This window comes from Solea solea, chromosome 17, assembly GCF_958295425.1.
Source record: "Solea solea chromosome 17, fSolSol10.1, whole genome shotgun sequence".
In the NCBI taxonomy this organism is placed as follows: domain Eukaryota; kingdom Metazoa; phylum Chordata; class Actinopteri; order Pleuronectiformes; family Soleidae; genus Solea; species Solea solea.
Genome location: NC_081150.1, coordinates 5,854,652 through 5,870,267, shown reverse-complemented (window position 1 = coordinate 5,870,267; position 15,616 = coordinate 5,854,652). Strand labels below are relative to the sequence as shown.

At 43.5% G+C, this 15,616-nt stretch overlaps 1 protein-coding gene across 4 annotated transcripts in view; it reads right to left on the bottom strand.

The window, feature by feature from the left end:
* The window catches only part of bcl11bb (BCL11 transcription factor B b), a 29,125-nt gene extending 16,217 nt beyond the window's left edge, over positions 1-12,908 (bottom strand). The window contains exons 1-3 of one of the 4 annotated variants that reach the window (XM_058613558.1): positions 12,154-12,908; positions 11,701-12,027; positions 3,823-4,206 (exon numbers count right to left, since the gene is read on the bottom strand). In XM_058613558.1, the coding sequence (XP_058469541.1) occupies positions 3,823-4,206; positions 11,701-11,764 (448 nt within the window). In that variant the 5' untranslated portion in view covers positions 11,765-12,027; positions 12,154-12,908. Of the gene's footprint in view, positions 1-3,822; positions 4,207-11,700 lie in introns of all 4 variants that reach the window. The other 3 variants (XM_058613557.1, XM_058613555.1, XM_058613556.1) reach the window with 3 other exon arrangements.
* Positions 12,909-15,616: the final 2,708 nt, after the last annotated feature.

The following is a 15,616-nucleotide window of genomic DNA, read 5'->3' as shown; positions in this document are numbered from 1 at the left end:
CACACCCCACCTACACAAGTGCCACCATGTAACCCCTAATCACAACCCCAGAGCTTGGACATCAAATGAAGCAAGTTTAAAAAAAAAAAATAATCAGGAGTAATTAACGCATTTTCATATGCAAATGTGATTAATGCAAAACTACAAAGTCATTATGCAAATCGACTTTTCCTTGAGCCTCTGTACAAATATTCACAGCTCAAATCAGGGATCAGTCTCGCCATCTTTCTTTTTTATCTCTACCCTTTTCCCTCTTCTGCTATCTCTCTCCCTCTCTCTCTCTCTTGGAGTAGAGATAATACGTAAGTAGCATGTGAAGTTATTTCTAACTCATGCAGTGTGTGTGTTTTCATGCGATGGGCCGGGGCTATGGCATTACGCCGCCTGCCTGCTGATTACTGGCTGCTTGGCACTGGAGCGAGACAGGGAACCCGGCGTACAGGGGAAGGTATGAATATGCAAAAGCATGATTGCTTTTCATGATTAAAGCCTATTTAATATGGAAATGAGAGCAAGCCAGGTGATTAAAGGAGCATTGGGTGGTGGGGCAAAAAAAAAAAAAAAGATGGCGGGAGAAATACAGAGAGAAGAAGACGTGAGTGAAACACTTTCAAATCCAAACCAGAGAGGTGTGAAGATGTCACGGTTAGTTACAGCCGCAGTGAAACAAGTGTCAGTCATTGCTGTTTGGGCACAAAGGTCATTGTATTTTGGAGGTTTCCCCCCACATTCACATTAATACTTATTTAAGGTGGCAAAAAAAAAAATCCCTTTACGCCGATTAGTTCAAGGACAACTGATTTGTATCACTTCAAGTCACTTTTGCAAACTTTAACACACTTTCACAATGCCCCAAAAAAAAAAAATGTAGGTGTGACCGTTTTAAAGTAGCGGGTATTTCATTTAAAAGTCTTTGAACGCCAGGTATCGGTATCGCTGCAAAATCTTCATCCTAATATATTCAAATGACTGTGCTGCCCACAAACATGACAGCAAAGAGATCAGAGGTGGACGGAGAGAAAAGCGCACGCACACACACACTCACACACACACACAGATATGTTTGAGGATGTTGCTGTCGTTCACATCATCTCATGAAATATTTACCGTGTGATCTCTTTACACATGGTGTTTGTCTGTGAGAGAGGAAAGAGACAGACAGTGTGAGGGAGAGGTTGTCATGATGTGACTTCGCCCTTATGTACTCGATGTCGTAAAGTGCTCCGAGGGGGCCCGGCAGCCGTCCTGGGAGGAGTTCAAAGCAGGGCCAGGGTCGTCTTAGCATGGTAACGCTCCCCTAGTGACAACCCCTTTGCTTGCCTGGTGACACGCATCATTCTTCACAGACACCACAAACACACACATGCACACACACACACACAGTCACAAATCCATACAAAGCACACACACACATATTAAAATAGTCCACACATACAGAGTGCATGCATCAGCAAGAGAAACTCAGGGAAAAAAAAAAAAAAAAAACTGGGAGCAGAAGGGCCATTTTTCATCTACGCCATGTGTGCGATAGCATGTACGTGTGTGCGCGTGTGTGTGCGTGTGTGTGTTCACACCTTTTGGGCTGAATCTGCTAGCCTTGCAGCATGTTTGCATTTTAAGCAAGCAGGATGACAGACAAAGAGGCCAGACAGGATGTTATGAAACACGGCCAGGTGAAGTAGAAGGAGAGGAGCGGGCAAATGTTATACATACAGTGCAAACATGCATCAAGTGTGCATGTGCATATACGAGTGCCTGTGTGTGTAAATTTGACACACATGCTCATTATGTTGTGTCTTTCTTATTAATGTTTATGTGTGCTTTGGCTGCAAAGTTCTCAATACCACATGCAAGAAGCTGTGTGAGTGTGTGTGTGTGTGTGTGTGTGTGTGTGTGTTGCGAACACACTGGACTTAATTAGACATAATAATGTAATCTAATTTGGTTGGAACTTGAGACTGCCTTGAGTGGCAATCTAATGTGTTGAACAAAGCTCTCCTCTTCTCTTTAATTTGGCTTTGAGTGTTTTCATGTCCTGTTCACTCAGTGATAAGTCTGTCTGTCTCTCCGTCTGTCTGTCGGCTCCTAGGTGGAAACGCTGCTAAAGAGCCTTTAACTCTCTTGATTTCCAACAAAAAAAAAAAGAGAAATCTACAGCAGTTAAAAGAAAAGTCTCTGTCTAAAATGAAATGTGAAACGCTCACTGTTGCAGTCCATATGTTTTCTCCTGGGAAAATGTCTGCACAAAGTAACGCAATGGTCTTTATTTTTTTAATTAGCAGTGACTTCCACAACCGCGCTGTCACATATTGTTTGTGATCTCCCTCAGCAACATTTTTTTTTCCCACTGCAGAAGATTGTGACCACACACAGCTGCTGGCCACACGCAGAAACTGCTGATTCCTGCAGCAGTGACACAGGATGTCTACACCGACTTTCATTTCAGAACGAACCGAACGTGCCAATTGATGACTGTGTCCCTGGACTTTATTACTAGTATTATTATTATTATTACGATAATTCTTCTTTTTTTTTACCAAAATGTTTTGCAATATCTTACAGACTGGCTATATCTTAAAAATGACTGAATCAGATCATGTTGGGTTTAAAAAAAACAACAACACACCTTTGAGATTTTGACGTCTCGGATGTAGTAAATTAAAAAACATGCACCTGCTGTGAACCCAAAGAGCCCAGAGCCTGTTGTCATGGCATCTTCTTCAAGTCTAAATTCACACCTTTTTTTAACACTGATTCTTCTTCTCTACACCTGCTGTTATAGACCTGTATAACCACTTAATTATTTGTGGATGTATGCATCACCAAAATACCAACAACACTGTGCTATGTGACTCTTACGGTTTAATTTTATGTGATGCATGTAGCATAAAATAAACGTCTCCACTTTATGAAATGACATAACAGTTAGTATTCTGTATCCGGTTTCATATCTGAGTTTAGCTGCTAACTTTTACAACTTGTCTCCCTTCTTCTGCCAGGACCATCTTAGTCTGCGGGAGTCTGTGTAATCCTGGATAGTCTTCCCAGCTCTTGGGTGTGATGGTGACTGTCTCCTCTGATAACTTTGAACTGGTTTCCCTGCAGCGCTGGCAGTCTCTAAACCAACCACCCCACACACACACACACTCCCCCCCCCGCGCACCCCACAGCCAGATGAACGGCCTTGCTACTTTATTAATCCTCTTCTCCTCACCATGAACACAGATGAATTTTAATCAGCTTTTTTTTAACCTTTTTTTTATATGCTGCAGGATTTCTTTACAAACGCTCAGACACGTGATACGCACTCACACAAGAGGGGAAAAAAGGAAAAAGAAAATACACACGCACACACACGCACACACACACACACACACACACACACACACACACACACTGGGGGTGGCTCCTATCACCTTCTTCCTCGCCTTTCAAAATTGGTTTCAGCTGAAGAAGTCCTTCAGGCCTGCCAGTGTGTGTTTGTTTGGTGTGTGTGATTTTGTGTGTACATGTGTGTGATGTTTTACTTAGAACAGAGCAGAAGAGACACACAGTGCAGCTCTCACTCACTCTTATGAAATCATCCCAGGCTACATTAATCCCTCCTGAAGGCCACTGTCAAAATAACAAGCAGCTGGGATTCTTTAAAGAGAGCTATCTGTCTCGGACAGGTGAGAGATGTCTGTATGTGTGTGTGTGTGTATTTAAGACATGAGCATAGATACTGACATGCTGAAAGCTCCCTCCAGACTGTGTTTACAGCTGAGCTGCTTACTGCGTCTTGTAACTGCAGCCACCTACAATGAGTTTCGGTCTACGTACCTCCTCTTTCCTGTTTGGGGCAGATTCCCCTGGCCGGCGTCAGCCTCCTCTCCGCATCCTCTTCTCCACCAGGGGTCACCTGGATGCCCACCTCCACTGGAATGGACCCTCTACCCAGCTGCAGTGACCTGATCCTGGGAGAACTGGGAATGCCCGTGATCCCGTCCCTCTCCCCAGGCTTGGAGAAAGACCCCGGTCCGCCCCCGAGGCCCCGGCATAGGCGGCGCTTGTGCTCAATAAAGACCAGGATTTCACCCAGAGGGAAGTTGGTCTGGCACTGGCCGCAGGTCAGCAGATCATGCTCCCCGGGTCCTGCCCTCCGAGGGCTGGGAGTGGATGGCTCTGGTGATGGAGATCCTGCTCCTGAATCATGATTGGCCTCTGCTGCAGAAAAGGGGAGGATAGAGGTACAAGATGTCAAACAGGGGTGCTTGTTTTTGTTTTTCAAAGAGAGCGTGAGAAAAAGACAATGTGACAAAAAAAGTTTAGTTTAGTTATTCCAGATGAATTTACCTGATAAAAGCCACCTCTCCCTACCACAAGAGATGATCATTGCGTTCTAAACTGTCTCGCTTTCATGGAATAAAACAAATCTGCTGTAAACCTGCTTCGCCTAGACAAACACCTGTGCATCTTATCTACGAGAGATCTGCGTAGGTGGGACCCGGCACATATAGTGTATATGTATATGTGTGTCAATGTGTGTGTGTGTGTGTGTGTGTGTGTATCAGCCTGTGTGATGGTGTGTGGCCAGGAAGTTATTCATCTTAGAGTGCAGGCTGGGTTTCCGGTGAAGGCCCTCGCTGCACTGAGCTGTCATAGTTAGACTGCTGCCATAACCACGTGGGAGCCCCAGCTTGTGCAGAACAAAGTGAAGCAAAACGGAGGCCACATCCACCAATGTGGGTCTGTGTGTGTGTGTCTTTTCATGTTTGCGTGTATCACTGAATAGGACAGAGAAAAAAAAACACAATAAGATGTCTAAGTGTGTGTGTGTGTGTGAATATAGCAGCACACAGGTGAGTATGTGCACTCTATTCTCCACAGACAGAAAATCTATAAAGCCAAACCCAGGGTCCTGTTAAGAGAGTAAATCTCATTCTTCACAGATCTGACACGGTCATTAATAACCATTACACATTCTACCCTCCCTCCTCCCCTATGGCGGTGACTGACTCCCTCAGCTTAACGTAAATCCCTAATGGACGACCTTCCTTTTTTTTTTTTTAACACCACCCTCATGTACCAGTATGAAAATGTGTCCTCTTCTAAACAGCCCAGAGGAAACTCGAAACTCCAGAGGATAAAGGGCCGTCTGAGTGAGACGTACCCAGGAGAGAGATGTTGATAGCGGGGAGAGGAGTGTAGCAGCATCTGCCTGTCTCTGCTGCTGCTCCTCCACCTCTAGCAATCTGCCGCCACTACCCACCCACCCCACCTTCTTTTTCTCGTCGCCTCTCAGCTCCCTTTCTGCAAACATGACACCCAAATAATTGCAAAGATTAGACAAAAGAGGGTGGGCGCTGGTTTTGTGTGCGCATGTTTTTTGGTGTCTTATCAGCGGAGAGAGAGTCTCCTAAACTCTCTTATCGCCCATCTCAAAATGGCAGAAAGCCGTGGCTTCAAATCGTAACTGTGAAACACTGGCTTTTTTTTTTTTTTCAGAAAATGTAAAATTAGAAATATTTCCTTTGCAGCCATAAATGAACCCTCCTACACAACATGCCCCATTCCCACCTTCTGCTCTCTATACAGTATCGACTCACACACCCTGACATTCACGTCCACTCATTTCACCCTGAAGTGATGATCTGATGCCAAATATCTTTTCTCTAAATGGTGATGGGTTCCTGGGCGCCTGCCAAATAATTTCCATCTCATAATCTTTGGCTGCAAAGAAGGAACACAAACACATATTTACCTGCAGTCCACAGCATGTGACAGTAAATCACACAAAGTAATGTTCCAGAGTGTGCAGACAGGCCATGTAGGTGTGTGCATGCATGCATGGGTGAATATGTGCAGAGCATGTAAGTAGGCTCATGCAGGAGACGCATCGACTTAAAAAAAAACACAGCACGCTCTCATTTCTGACACTGAAATCAAGACAGGTGGCATGGGACCTAGATCATCATGTGTTGTAAATGAGAAAGAGACAAGATCAAGTCCACACACTGACAGACACCTGGGCATTTGAACTTGACTTTCCCCCTGTCAGAGACAGAGACGAGTAGACTAGGGCCTGTTTGTTAACCTATGGATGACTAACATTGCCTGGGGCCAGAAGGCAGTAAATTAGCAGGCGTTGGCACTGTCACTATGCCACTGGAATATCAGTCGGACAGCTTCTAAAAACCACACCCACTCTCTGAAACCCGTGCACTCATCTGTCCCGAGGCTCACCTGTGTGAGAAAAACACATGTGCAATAAGGAACGGAACATGGAACGCTTGCGGCAAAAAAAAAAAGGAAGAAAAAAAGAAAGAAAAGAAAAATCAACCACGGACACAAACACACTAATGGAAACACACACACACACACACAAAAGGGGGAAAAAATAACCCTCAAATGTAGCCTATCATTGTGACAGAGAGTGTCTAATTCCTCTGTATAAACTCCTATGTGAGAGGAACATGCTTGATAGGTAAAAGAGCATGGCAGGCGCACTGTCAAACATGCCATTGTTGAGAAAGCGTGATGATAGCAATGAAACCCAGCTGTCTAAAATGATACCACACATATTTTATATTTCTCTCTCTCTCTTAGTATCTCTCTGTCTTTCTCTCTCTCTCTCTCTCTCACACACACACACACACACACACACATAGACACAGAGCTGCAGTCGCCCTGTGACTCTCTCCCTTATCAAGTGCTGAGTTGAGTCAGGCAGCCTTAGAGCACCCCCTATCAGTTTGATGAGGAGAGAGTCAGTTAGTCACTCCACTGCTGCTGCCTGCTGCCGCTGCATGCACATCGCCACTGCACAATATGTACCAGATGGGAGGCACAGCTGAAGACAATGGGCCTCTTTCACTAATATTTCCATTTGTGTAAAAAAAAAGGCTGAAAAATATTCAAACGCCCAGCCACAAAAGTGCTTAATGATGAAACAATGTTGTCAAAGGCGAGAGGACTTGTCTCGCTTTGGAGCAGGGAAATGTTTTAATTCCAAATAGTCAAATGTTTGCTGTGCAGCTGGTTCGCAGTCGCATTGTAATTATCACTCAGAAATATGCACATGACACTGTCAATGTGGTGTCCTCGTCTTCGTTTCTCACATTAGCGGCCAGCGAGAACAAGCTCAGTAGGTAAAACTAGCCAAAGTGACTGTAATTGCAATGTTGGCTCTTCTTGCTATGTCCTTAAACTTTAATTGCCCGGAGAGGAATCCCTCTAATACCTTTTCATTGTCTCTATCCTCATGTACCCTTGTGTGTCAGTGATGACTCTCTTTTTGTTGTTCCATTGTGCCTGCGGTGAAGGCAAAGAAAGAAGTTCAACATGGTTTGACAAGTTTGGCTCTGCCCTATAGTTAAATAGAATCAAGGAAAAATGCCATTTCGCTAATTCTTAAGAAGTGCTGTGTGTCCTGACTGAAAGACGTGAAACTAGATTTTCTGTTTAAGCCCTGACCTTACACAACATTTTAATACATGCTGCACACTCTGTTCTGCTGGTGCAGGCAAAGAAAGGCCAGGGGCACTCATATGACAGTCGACCACACCGTATGGGTTCAGACCTGTCTCTCTTTCTTTGTCCTCCCTTTTCCATTTGCTGAGCTGAAAACACAGACACACACACACACAATCACACATGTGTAAACCCCACAGGGAAAGACGGATAAGATTCACGCTGTCACTGAAAATAAATGACACTAGCGACGTTGCAGATGGTTGCAATCAAAAATTCAAACAACAAGCGGCCTCGCTTAGCCGATCCCTTTTTCTCGGCTGTGATTGCCAAGGAAAGCTGCAACAGTGTGCGTTGTGTAAGGCCAGGCCTGTGTGTTTCATTATCTTATCACCATTTAATCTATAGCAGTCTCGTTTCTTATCGTAAATCTTAGATTATCAGCCTGAAAGTGAGCAAAATACGGCTCTGCAGCTGACTGTGACTTGTCACTAAATCGCTATAAATGACTTGTAAGCTACGAAGCATGACACTCTGTGGTGTAAATCAAATTTGCCAAATGATTTTAGAGATATAATAATAGTACAAAGGCCCTTGATAGCTTTGCTAAATTGATTAAATGTGTTCGATAATATTGAAATATAGAAAGAAAATCAGACAGCAGGCTGCCATGCTTCATAGTAAATCATAAAATTGCTCACCAGTCATCTCCTGTGAGATTATCATCCGCTCACCACAATGTGTGTGTGTGTGTGTGTGTGTGTGAATATTTACTGTGTCGTTGCTGAGCGTACGGTGGTGGGTTTCTCTCTAGCATTTGACAGCCATATGGTGCAAATAAAGAAGAAAACATTAACTGTTTCACAAGTAGCATGCCAGTTCTGCGCGTAAACAGTTATCACAAGGCGTTTCCATGGCTGGATCGAGGAAACTGGTCTCTGTAAAAATGCTGATATCAGGTTGTGAAGGGGAGAAAAAAAACAACAAAAAAACAAATACATAAAATAAAAATACACCCGTTTCCGAACAAGCAAGGCCTGTTCTACTAAACACCAGTGTGATTAAAAGAAGATAAGGATATTCCTGTCTGTGATGAATATTCTTTGGTCATGAATTTGACTCTAAGCTGAGACGGTGGCTGGACGAGCCTCAAAAAGCCCAAAAGGGATGTTTGTCTCTTTCCTGCAAGAGTCTTAAATTAACAAAGGATGTAGTGTAAACTGAACTACACAAAATACTTTATTACCTCTGTTTGCTAGTGTGAGAACTTGACTTTCAGAGTGATGTTTGTGCACTTTTACAGTCTGTGGGTGATACATGTCTGTTTTACTCGAGGCAAACTTGAGCATTGCGTACATTCATGGCGGTTACACTCACGTACGTTTCTGACCTGACAAGTAGATTGCCAGTACATAGTCTTCCACTAAAAGCCTGTCCAGAAATATGCTGATATTCAGGTTCTCTGTGCTCCAAGTAGAGCATGACCTATAGGCCCATGGCTGCAGGGCACAAGGCTCCTGTGTTCAGTTACACTGAATAACCCCTGATGTGACATGAGGCTGATACATGTCAGCAACCGCCAGAAACTTCATATCATTACTTGTGTAAGGCGATACCTTGTGACTGCTCGTGACAGCAGATACTAAAATGTTGAACAACCACAGGACTAGTCAACTCGGTGACACACACAAAGAAAATTATTAAAACAAACAAAATCCCCTTGTTGGTTTTTTAATCCCTTTCTGAAATGTTCCCTCGCTTCACATACAGTGTGCTCTCATTATATGTTGTCGCAATCAATTTACAGTTTGTTTTTTTCCCCCCAGCGCCGCTCAGATCCTCCAGCCTGAGGTGTGATCCTGGTCCTCCTCAGACCCACCCAGCTTAGGGAAACAGCTCAAAGCGACATGCACCCTCCAGACACTGAATGATACGGACATTAAAAGGCTTTCCACCCATCGCAGCTATGATGTGGCTTCGCTATTAAGACATCCTTTACATATGGCAAACACAAGGCTCTGTGCAAATACAAGTACATGTTTGCAGGTAAACGCTCACTGACTCACATTGTCCTCACCGAAGGAGAACGACTGGAATCAAACATTAATGGTTTTCAACGCCCTCGTTTTCAAAGTCAAGTTTGGCCACAGTGCGTGTGACCTTCTTGGTAGTTTGACAGGCAGCAAACAAATACTTGCAAGTCCAGTCCTTTATCTTGCACTTGCAAGTCTGCCGGTCAGTGTCTCTGCTTGAGGCCACATCATGTGAGAGAACAGGTATGATGGGATTCAGGCCTTTACACAGAAGCCAGCTGAACATTGTTAGAAAACAGGCCTGTCTAACTTACTTTTTGTGTGTCTACAGCCAGGTCAGATGTGCATAAAATGATCTGCAAAAGCAGTCATTAAAAGCACCTCACAGGCATTTGAATGCAACTTCAACTCAAAGAGTGAAATTAAGAAAAATGGAAAGCTATAATCTTGAACATGTAATTTATCATATAGATTATCCTTATTTACAAGTTCAGCTCGCAGGATATGCTGAGTGCGCATCAGGTGCTGTGAGGTTTTGGGTTTCATGTCAAACAAGGTGACCCATGGCTGGAAGGAGGGGCGTCAAATATTTAACTGTGAGTGTAAATGAGTACATAAGTCGCGGAAGACAAAGACAGATTAAAACTATTATGCAAAAACGCTGCGACTGTTTGTCCAAAACCATGCAATTTAATATTAAGCACACACGCGCGCCCGAGGTGAAACTGTTGAGACGATGGAAATTGTGCAAATTCGAAAATGCGTTGCGGGACATCGACTCGGTCTACAGCTTAATTAACTGACAGGCAGCAGAGAGAATACAGAGTCAGCTCAGGACTCGCCTGGATCAATATTTGTCATCTGCCTAAAATCTGCTGAGGGTGCATCACACATTCAGCAAACATTTAAATTTAAGATTTAAATTATTTTCCACTGAAAACTCCACTGGAAAAAAAAAGGCTGTGGAAACTGGATAAATGATTAGTATTTAAACTAAATGTGTCGGGTGGGTCGGAATGCGCCTTAGCCCTTTCAACACAAAACACACTGGCCAAAGATTACATCATGAACTTCTGCAATGAATTACCCAGATTAGGCCTCTATGAAATTGGATTTAGGCAAAGCAGAGCGCTGGGAGATGAAGGTTAGATTGATATAATTGATTAGAAATTGGATTACGCGACTTTTTAATCAGAGGCTCCCCAAAAAAAGAAAGAAAATTCCTGCCTCAGATTTAATCTGTGCAATTTATTCATATGTTTGATCGCAGCTCCGAGAGCATCAAACAAGCTCACTTTTAAAGTGTCGCATTAATAAAAGTTCAGATTGTTGTTCACTTCCTCCTTTTTTTTTAGATGACCCCGTCAAGTTGAGCTTATTTTTACGCACAGTTGAATTTGTGGGATGTTATAAAGACAGGCCTTTATGTGTCAGGGGAAATAAAGTTAAGTGAGAGTGCGAGTGTGAGTGTGTGTGTGTGTGTGTGTCAGAAACAGAGAAGGGGGCGTCATTATTTAAATTGAAAAAAAAAGTCAAATGTAAAATAAGATAAAATAAGACACCTTGTGAAATATCTCAGAATAAACACAATGTGGTATCATTTTAAAACAACGGGGAATATTTAACACAATGGACACAAATATTGACAGTTCAACATGTTTCAATATCATAAAAAGACAATCCAAAATTGTGTTGTGGTGAAATGTTGGGTAGCAGACACGCGCAACACACACACAGTCCCTCTCTCGCTCTCTCTCACACACACATACAAACACACACACACACACACACACACACACACTTTGCCAGACAGTCCCAGCGTAGCTGTCATCAGATCATTTCTGCAAAGCTGCAAAGGGCACATTTGAAACATTGGCCTCTTGACACTTCATAAAATGGTTAGGTGTAAAAACCATTACTGACCAGTGTAATTTATCCAATGCAGTCTTAAAGTGTGGTAAAATAAGCAGTGTTTGTTTATTATTTACTTTATCACGTGGGGAATTTATTTTTTAACAAATACATACAAATTGTCCTTAATTACCAGGTTTGTTTGGCGCATTGACAAATATTTAAAAAAAAAAAAAGATTGCAGGAGTGCATGAATTGCGTCTTTTGCTCCAGTCAACTCATATAGTTTGTTTTGCAAAACCACAATAGATAATAACAACAAACTCCGTTCAGCCAGTAAAATTAAAGGAAGAATTAAACTCACCTTGTACAGTCTCCCTGTGCGTCAACGATAAGTGCTGCGGGTTCACCTGCTTGCGGCGGGACATTGCCCCGGCATTTACTCTGGCATCGCCCGGTGAACGGCACTTGGAGTCGGCTTGGACCGTGGTGTCGGTCTTCTCTGGGTCACAGGAGACCAACTTTCCTTCCTTCCCTAATCCCTGTGCTATTCACAGTCCTCAGCTGCAGCTTTGATGATGCGCGCTCGGGGGGTGAAGGGGTCGCAGTGAAGGAGCGCAGTGAGGATGGAGGTGCGGGCGCGGTGTGTCCACAGTGTCCGGCAGCGGCGTCTAATCGGAGGACGCAACACCTGGATTGAGGGAGCCAAAGTGCAGTTTTAGGAAGCAGTTAGTGGCCGCTGAGCTGATAAGTGGGCACGTTATTTTTGCAATGAGCTTTTTCAGATTAAAAAAAAAGAAAATCCAAGACTGCCCACCTCTGCAGCGGCCGTGGTGACAGATGAAGTCCGGTGCACTCCACCGGCGGTAGGTATTGCCTCTTATTTGGCTCCTTCCCTTGTCTTAATTCTAATGATATGAGTATATCATCTGGGGTCAGAGGCTGCTGTTTATTCTAGAGTTCCCTACAGTCCTTCGATCTCAGCAACGGTGCGCTGAAATGACCCTTTGGCAATGACTCCTCTTGCGCGTTTTGGCATCGGTGCGCTGAACGGCAACTCTTGGCTCTGGTGGCAATAGCCTCGCTGATTGAGAGAGGGAGGGAGCGAGAGAGAGAGAAAGGGAGAGAAAGCAGGCGGGCAGACAAGACACCTCCTCCTCCTCCTTCTCGACCAACAAGCAGAGGTCCAATGTTTCCCAGTTCCCCACAGTGTCGAGGCTACTTCTTGTTGACTCACACGATGAAAGAGGGAGGACCCTGCGTCTGTGCGCGCGCGTGGGCGTGTGTGTGTGTGTGTGTCTGTGTGTGCGGCGAGAGAAGGGATTCAAGTTCAAGTGCGTCTGTTTAGGTTACGCACCGTCGCGGACATGTGAGGGACAACACACGGACACAAGGAGGAAGCTGCGATGGCTTCACAGAAAAGTAATTATCACTCAAAAACGTGTTCCTATCCTGCCTGACTTTTGTGGGAAACACTCTCCTCCTCAACATTTATCAACTCAAATGGCCACAAACAGCATGATGTCTAATTATCAATATTTCTCTTTATCAATTGTTTTTTTCCCCCACGTGCTTTGACTAGTTTATAACTCCCCCCACCCCCCCTTTGATACAATGCCAGCTGAAATGTGCAAGCATATCAGGAGGAACTTATTATTATCACAGCCATCTACAATTATATCTAAATTAACAGTCTGGCAGCAATTTGAATTCAGACAATTACCACTTTCATGTTATTGTAGCGTTTATATGCTTTGTAAGTGACCAAAGGATTGAATGCCGCTACACATTGATTGATAAATAAATGCAAAGCACATGCACACTTCTCCTCACACAGGATCAGAGGGGAAACAGCATGCTGCATCTTTGTTGTTCGGATCATTTAAATATGTTGTGAGGCAACAGTACCCTCTGTTGGCACAGTCTGGGGACATTACAAACCGGTTTATGAGGTGATTTCTCAACGTACATATAACGTGCTGTTGCTCTTGTTTCAAGAATGCAGTGCAGCCTCTGCAGAAGCTAAGAGAGTCCTCCAAGAGCGGATCAGGTTCACTCACTGGCAGTTAATGGCACTAATGAGCAATTATTCTTCACATAATTCACAGTAGCTGTTTAGAGCAGAACATACTCAATGTTCCTTTTTTGAACCACACTGTTCACACCTGCTCCAGTCTGGTTGAAGTGCATTGCTGAATTAAAACAAAAGCCTAATAAGGTCACTCAAAGTTGACACTGTTTCCTTGTGGTTCAGCAGAGAAGTATGCAGCTATAGCAATACATTTTACAGTCTGCCATTAATAAATCATGGTGGGCAATTTTAAGAGCATTAGAAGTTTGATTGCTTCAGGGCAGGCCTAGGGGACTTTCAGGACAGTAATTATTTATATAAATGAAATGTCATCTCAGCTCTGGCTCAAGTAGACATAACCTCAGCAGACTCCACATGGAAACACCACAGCATAACAGCTATCTTTCACAGATAGGCTGCGCATGTTGTCGAGCATATTGCTTTGACTGGAGCGCATAAATTTGATATGTGATATTACATGAAATGTCTTCTTCCTCTTCTTCTTCGCATCAGGCCAAGAGAGCAACAGCAGACTTGGACGCATTTGGATGCTAAAGGAAAACATTATTCTGAGTTCACACACATACTCTCTTGCCATCTCCTCTGGCTGCAAGCAGCTCCTTGATCCTTACCCATGGGTTTCTCAATAATACATCAATGTCTCCATTATAGCTTGTTTCTGTTGGCTCTGGGCAAAGGCAGTTTAAGCTGGGTTGCACAGGGCCAACATACCACAAATACCCCTGCTTGTGGACACAGGAAAGGTTTTAAGTCCAAAGTGTTGCCTCCGAGGAGACATGCATCTGGCGTGGTAAGTGCCATCACTGAATGTGAGATACCTGAACACACCGCAGGGCATCGCTGATACACCAGAGATGAGGATATGCTGAGATGAAAGCTTTGTCCAAGTGACAAGGAATATTATGTTGACATTTAAGCTCTTTCCCACCCAAAAAAAATTACCCAAGATTTAATGAGATTCCAGGCACTTATAATTTATGTTAAAACATCAGAATTAGCCCAAGGACAAGGTTCAGCTCTTGTACATCAGTGGACAAAATTACATGCAACTTAACTGGGTTTGATTCTGGGTCACAACCTTCGTCACATCCTTTTATCTTCCATTTTTCATGTCTTTCCCATTTGTTTACTCTCTGAAGAGCAACAAAATAACAGTCATGTCTTAAAATAGACCAACAACTAAAAGTGCATATAATACAAATGTAAAGCGCTAAAGGAGAGTTCGATGTGCTCGAGGTTAAGTGTACAAACTGATCAAAGCAGCCATAGTTGATGTGTTTAACCACAATGTGACAGCACTGACATAAACAAGGAAAGGTCCACTCTAGGACAGCTCGTGGTAATATGAATATTGCTCTGGGATTTGCTTATAGTTGGTGCTTCATTATGCAATGTTTAATATTAATAAAGTAAGAACAAGAATATATTATTCATAAGCTGATTTACTGTGGTTTGTGTATATGTGTGTGTGTGTGTTCTTGCATGTGTAGCTTTGTAAGGACCAAAAAAACAGGACATTTTGTCTGGTCCTTATGCAAGACCTGGTTTTAGGGTTAGGGTAATAATTGGGTTTAGTTGTTAGGGTTAAGGGCCTTTTCTGGCATAAACACCGTTCTTGTCAGGACCCGTAGTCCTCGTTGAGTCCAAATCCTGGTCCTCATAAGGCAGAACTTCTTCTCTGAGGAAGTTTAGAGATAATTGTGGTTAGGTTAAGATAAAGGTTAGGCATTAACTGGTCCAGGTTAAGATTAGAGATTAGACTTGTTTAGGCTGTTTGAATGAATGGAAGTCAGTGCAGTGTCCTGAGAAGAATACCCGTGCAAAACCTGTGTGTGTGTGTGTGTGTGTGTGTGTGCACAGGAGTGACAGATTGAGACGCTCCCTTGCTACGGGCAATACAACTAGACAAGGCTCTTACTTTCCTACAGGACACATCTTGACAATTTCTCCCACAGTAAAGAGGATTTGTCCGAGCTCGGGTGTATATATTATACATGCAGATACCAAATTTTAATTTGGACCGAGTAAATGATTCAATGCTGGCTTTTTCTCTAAAGTGAGGCTGGGAGGGGAATGACGAGACCCACAGGATGTTAAATGCAGTCTAGACCCACACTGCACCATGTCAGATATGATGATGGTTATCGTGTTTTTCATCACACCAACTCACCAACAACGTTCAGAGGGA